Below are 6,379 nucleotides of genomic sequence, written 5' to 3' on the forward strand. Positions count from 1 at the left end.
ATAGCTGGTTCTTTTTTCACTGGCTTTTTGGTTTGTGTTTGCTCCGTGGAACCAAGCCTCGTGCGTAATAAATTTAATTTCTCTTCCCGATTATGTCTCACGTCCCAACACGTACAAGAACCGATTACACAACGTATAGGACTTCATTCGTGCCATCCATTTTGGGCCGATCGCTACCGAGTTTCACGACTTCACCAAAGGTAGGTGCCTCTGCTCATAGTTTTTCCGAGAGTTACCAACGGTAAGAGAGAGAGTAGGATCATTACAGACTTAGTTGATGTATGGATTTATTTAAATTGTTGATGTAATTGTAAAGTTTGATTTACGTATTAAACGATTGTTTATTATTACTGTAAAAGTTCTCCGGTCGTTTGCGAAAAGAGTCCTTATCAATGCGTACGCTAATTAGTTTCAAGCTAAGCTGGAAATTCTTTCGAAGACGCAGTAGTTTGGTCTTTCGCTGCATATGTTGCCTACTCGTTTGGTGCGGACTGCAGTTCTTGGCATCTTAGCAATGCGAGATATTTAGGGGCCCTTTCATTATCATTTCCTCTACTTAAAATATGTTCTGCTTGAGCGATATTCGATTTTCACATGAATACTTGCTATTGGCATTCTCACATGTATACTTTTTGTGATAAATTAATTTACGTTAACTGAAACGCTGGAGTAGAGCCACGCCATTTTGATGTTGCCTATGTACATGCAATTTATTATTTTACGGGTTGTTTTATCTCATTTGTACTTAATTGATTTATCATGTTTTCTACTGCATTTATGATGTCTTGTGTATTTTGTTTTTAAGAATTTGTTTAATTGTATTTGATTTTTATCTTGCATTTTGTTGCTATAGTTGTTTTATTTCATGCATTTGTGTGTTATACCAGGTTTTTTATAGCTGGTTCTTTTTTCACTGGCTTTTTGGTTTGTGTTTGCTCCGTGGAAACAAGCCTCGTGCGTAATAAATTTAATTTCTCTTATTCCCTTCGGACGCACAAAATTTCTGTCTTTTATTTAATTTCCTTCCTGATTATGTCTCACGTCCCAACACGTACAAGAACCGATTACACAACGTATTAGGACTTCATTCGTGCCATCCATTTTGAGCCGATCGCTACCGAGTTTCACGACTTCACCAAAGGTAGGTGGCTCTGCTCATAGTTTTTCCCAGAGTTGCCAACGGTAAGAGATAGTAGGATCATTACAGACTTATTTGATGTATGGATTTATTTAAATTGTTGATGTTTATTTTGAGTTGTAATTATAAAGTTTGATTTACGTATTAAACGATTGTTTATTATTATTGTAAAAGTTCTCCGGTCGTTTGCGATAAGAGTCCTTATCAATGCGTATGCTAATTAGTTTCAAGCTAAGCCCGAAATTCTTTTGAAGACGCAGTAGTTTGGTCTAAGATCCCACATAAGGTTAACCTTCGTCCTTTTGTTTACAGAGTGAAATACATTTTTTATTAATCACATTGGAAGTGGTTGCCTGAAAAAACGTAATTAATGGTTCTGTCTGCTTCTATCGCATTTAGAGAACGTATGTGCTCTTTCTTATACATGAATGCGTGCACTATACGATCAGCTATGTCACTTGACGTTAATTACAATGAACCAGTATTTCTTTCGTTAATTTGGATTGTTACTTCCTGACGTTTTCCTAGTTTTTATACAGAGTGAGTTAAGATTAATAAACTTGAGTGGTATAAGTTGTGCGCAGAAGTATCGAAGATTATATGCCCTAAACGAATCAACTGAGCTGTGGAAGATCTTAATTCTTAAGTTTTTACATTTTACAACCCTGCGCTAGTTGACCGTTTATTGTTAGAGAATTGAATAACCTAAAGTCACTAAATATAGAAAGTACCGCAATCCACTGGGCTCGTGTGTTAGAGAGAGAACGCATGATTTTTGACCAAAAATGGCGGAAGTTACCAGATTCTAGTAACTTTAATGTTAGGGATTGTTCCACCTGTTTGGAGATATCTGTATATATTTTGCAGAGATATCTCTGATATTTTAATGAAACATGACAGTACTATGAAGTTAGGTTATAAAAAATATATTACAGCTATTTAGATTTTGTTTGTCAATTTTTTTAAGTTGGCAGTAAATTTGCCCAAAAATGGCGGATGATTGCGGTACTTTCTATATCTAGTGACGTTAGAATAACCTTTTAAATGACGTATCCTAAGGGGAATGGGAAAATAATCGTTACATATTTGATGTATTCGAGTATTAAGAAACGGCCCGTCAAAAACAACAAACGCAAAATGCTTTAAAACAAGGCTATAATAATTATAACCAGTGCCTGCTAACCCGGCTTCCTGTACCATATTGATCTAAAAAAATAGGTTCCGACGAGGGCGCAGAACCCAGAACTGAAGCTTATGAATTTACGCATTAGATGTCACGCAAGAACCTTCAGAATTAAGGTATACTTTAAAGTATACCTTATTAGAATGAAATTGCATCGTATTTGAGATGGTGTAAAGCCCGCTTGACATGGAGCAATAAAAATTGCAATTGCATGCAAGTTGCAAGAAAAATTGCGAAAGGCATGCGCAGTTCAAAGCCAGCTGATCAATTGCTGCAAGAGACTTGCATGCAATTTTTATAGGACAGGTGCTATTTTTCTTGCATGAATCGTGCAATTCTAGGGATAAATCTAGTTGTTTTTGTGTCACCAACCTAGTAAAATACAGCGGCGGCAACTATGATGCTGAGAGACGCACACATTACTTGTTTTTATTAATCTTATTTATTTTTGTAATTTTTATGTTTCTTCAAGCAATCAAAATTTAATTTTCATTTGAGGTTAACTACTTTGTTGACAAATCCATATGTTTCTTCTGTTGGCAGACATGTGGCAATTGAAATAGAATTCCACCATGTCAAATACCATGCAATGCTTATTGCATGCAAGGATTTGACCTTGCAATTTCTTTCTGCAAGTTCTTGCGCGTTGTATTGCTCCATGTCAAGCGGCCTTAAATCTATTTCAAATGCCACATGTCTGCCAACAGAAGAAAAAAATGGATTTGATTTGTCAAGAAAGTTAACGTCATATAAAAATTTAAATTTGATTACTTGAAGAAACATGCAAATTACAAAACTAAATAAAATTAACAAAAAAAATCAGTGCGTCCCTTAGCATCATAGTTGTTACGCAACAAAGTGTTTTGCAGCAATTCATTTCTTTTACAACCTGCGTACAATTGTCCACCAAATCCAAATTGAGTATCCGCTCTTCCTTCACCCTAAATGGAGAATCCACAAATAAAATTTAGGTGTTTTAGAATTAGATTTTGTATAGGGGCCAAAGTATGTGAACCTCACCATTTTAAAAGAGACAGACTGTATATAAATAAACAAAAAGTTTGAAATTCGCGCCTTAAGCGCCATAATGACAAGTAAAACGTCACTTGTTTGATAACCTCACTGCCTGCGTAGATAAGAAACGCCATTGCTGTAAACAACCGGGATAAAATAGCGGACTGATGACACATTGATGATTTAAGATAGGAATTAATAATCACTGCTTCCACAACCATGGCGTGGACCAAGTACCAATTATCCTTGGCCTTGGTAATGGTAGTAACGGGTACTATCAACACCATTAGTACCAAGTAAGTTAATTCATTTATGGTACTACATCAATAAATTGTACTTCTCTAGATGGGCGGATAAACTTCCATCAAAAAGCAGGGACGGTATTGTAAGGAACTTTGACCATCCCTTCTTTCAGGCTTCCTGCATGTTTCTGGGGGAATGTTTATGTTTTGTCGCCTTTAAAGTTTTATACAAAGTTCTTAGTCGACGTTGTGTAAGTATCCAGTAATGGTAAGCGAAAAATGCGACCGTCACAATTACAGAATGGGTCGGAAGACGTACACGAACTTACGAAAGGGAATCGAGATTTTAACCAATTCAAATTGTTCATCCCGGCGATGTGCGACATGACCTCGACGTCTCTAATGTACATCGGTTTAAATCTGACGTACGCCTCCAGTTTTCAGATGTTTCGGGGGGCGGTCATCGTCTTCGTCGGCATTCTAAGCGTCGGGTTTTTGGATAGAGTGCTGAGGCGACGCGAATGGACCGGCATATTCATGGTCATCGTCGGGCTTACGATCGTCGGTCTCGCCGATTTTCTCAACAAGGACCCGAATACCGACAGTCACGGAAAGAACGACATTATCACGGGCGATCTCCTGATCGTTATCGCTCAGATTATTACCGCCACGCAGATGGTGATCGAGGAGAAGTACGTGACCGGATTGGATATACCGCCGTTGCAGGCGGTCGGTTGGGAGGGCATTTTCGGTTTCGTCGTGTTGGCGTGCTTGCAAGTGCCGTTTTATTTTATTAAGGTGGGACCGCCGTTCAGCGGCAACTATCGTGGTGTACTCGAGGACGCGATTGATGCCTTTGTACAAATGGGCAACAATTATCTTTTAATTTTTGCGATATTGGGCACGATCCTGTCAATTGCCTTCTTTAATTTTGCTGGAATTAGTGTAACAAAAGAGTTGTCAGCGACTACCCGAATGGTAATTGACAGTGTGAGAACGTTCTTTATATGGATGTTAAGTCTCGGCTTCACGTGGCAGACATTCCATTGGTTGCAGGTAAGTGGCTTTCCCCACTTGTTAATCGATTACAATTGTTTGGTTTTAGCTGTTGGGATTTGCATTTTTATTATTCGGAATGTGTTTGTACAACGGTATTACGTGCACGCCTTGTATCATTTATGTACGGAATGCGGTATCAAATTTGAGATATAGACACCTCAATGACGATGTAGTTGAAAATAGAGCAGCAGATGAGGCATATGATAGAAGTGCATAAGTATTTTTAATTGAGAACTGTGGTATTTACTGAACTGATATATCAAAATCTAACTGCGATCTGATTTAGTGATTATGGTGATAGTGGAATCATAATCTATTATTATTAATTAAATAAATGATTTTTATTACTTTGTGTCCCCTTTCTTTTATGCAGAATACAATCATAATTGTTTAAATTACAAAGAGTTTTGTTAACAGAATTCCACCCCTGTAATAGGTAACTTGTCGGGGGTATTCGAAAACACTCCTGGCATTAGGTGTAACTAATGTGGTTGCAGTTCTCTACCACCCCCCTGTGACTGCCTCCTACAGGAAGAAATAGTGTTATGTATAATACATACAGCAAACACTACCTTCCATGTATTTTTTGAAGCAATGACTAAATATATAAATTTCGCTTGGGGTCCAACACCATGTAATCGAAAGATAACCATACAGCACCTATGAAAACTATATAAAATGTTGCATACAAAACATAAATAAATTATAAAGAAATGATTGCTACCAGCATTATCAAAAAGACAAGAAAACTTAAACTGCACGATACTGACGAAAGTTGAAACGAAGATGCCGTTACATAGCAAGCGTTTGTGTTCCAGAACGCGCAGACCTTAGAGAAGGAAAGATAGAGGAGAGACAAACAATGATCGTGAAGTGTAGCATATTTAATTTGTACACCAGTAACATGGCCGCATGCGTCGGATTAAAGCTGCAACCGTAGCCACGTATCGTAAATACAAACGTATTTGAATAAGTAAACATTGTGCAAGACACAATTCACTTATAAATTTATGGATATCTTTTGTGCTCATTATAATACCTACTAGTATGCAATACAAGTATAATGGAGATAGGCCGCAGGTCACGCACGGCAAAGAAATGCAAACAGCTGATCGAGTAAACATAAGTAAGCACAGTTTTGTGCACCATGAATATGGCCGCAACACGAAAATTTGCATCAACGTGCAGTACCTATTCTATTCTACCCGACCGGGGAGGCCCATTGTGCCTACCCCCATTCTTTCGCAATTGAGTTCAGAGCCCGTTACTTTCAAAGAAGAGAATTTAGCCTGTTGCTTCACCCTCCCTGGTTCCAGATAGCTGTCTCCAAGAAATTGTAATAGTCCTAGGGGTCTATCACGCCGACAATGAAAATGTTGATTTACCCTATACTTACCATTGGCAACTCTGGGAAAAAACTACAAGCAAAGCCACCTACCTTTCACGTCGAAACGATGGACGTTTCGCGGTACTTTTGAATTTGGATGGCAGTCAGCTCGATATGGTTGGCACGAATGAACTCCTACGTTGTGTAATCGGTTCTTGTATGTGTTGGGACGAGAGACATAATCGGGAAGGGAATTATACAAAAGACAGAACTTTTGTGCGTAAGAAATAACAAGAACAAATAAATATACTACGCACGCCACAAGACCATACCAGGGAAACCTTCTACGGGACAAAAACCCCTGCATAGGCCACACAAATACATGAAATAAATCACCTACAGCAATAAATTGCAAG

At 38.1% G+C, this 6,379-nt stretch overlaps 1 protein-coding gene across 1 annotated transcript; it reads left to right on the forward strand.

Moving 5' to 3' along the window:
• The first annotated feature begins 3,434 nt into the window (after positions 1-3,434).
• Positions 3,435-4,983, forward strand: LOC116161181 (solute carrier family 35 member F6). Its single transcript, XM_031474430.1, has 4 exons — positions 3,435-3,631; positions 3,681-3,828; positions 3,878-4,633; positions 4,683-4,983. The coding sequence occupies exons 1-4, from the start codon at positions 3,555-3,557 to the stop codon at positions 4,851-4,853; spliced, it is 1,152 nt and encodes a 383-aa protein (XP_031330290.1). The 5' UTR covers positions 3,435-3,554; the 3' UTR covers positions 4,854-4,983.
• Positions 4,984-6,379: the final 1,396 nt, after the last annotated feature.

Source organism: Photinus pyralis, unplaced genomic scaffold (assembly GCF_008802855.1).
Source record: "Photinus pyralis isolate 1611_PpyrPB1 unplaced genomic scaffold, Ppyr1.3 Ppyr1.4_LG10, whole genome shotgun sequence".
NCBI lineage: Eukaryota > Metazoa > Arthropoda > Insecta > Coleoptera > Lampyridae > Photinus > Photinus pyralis.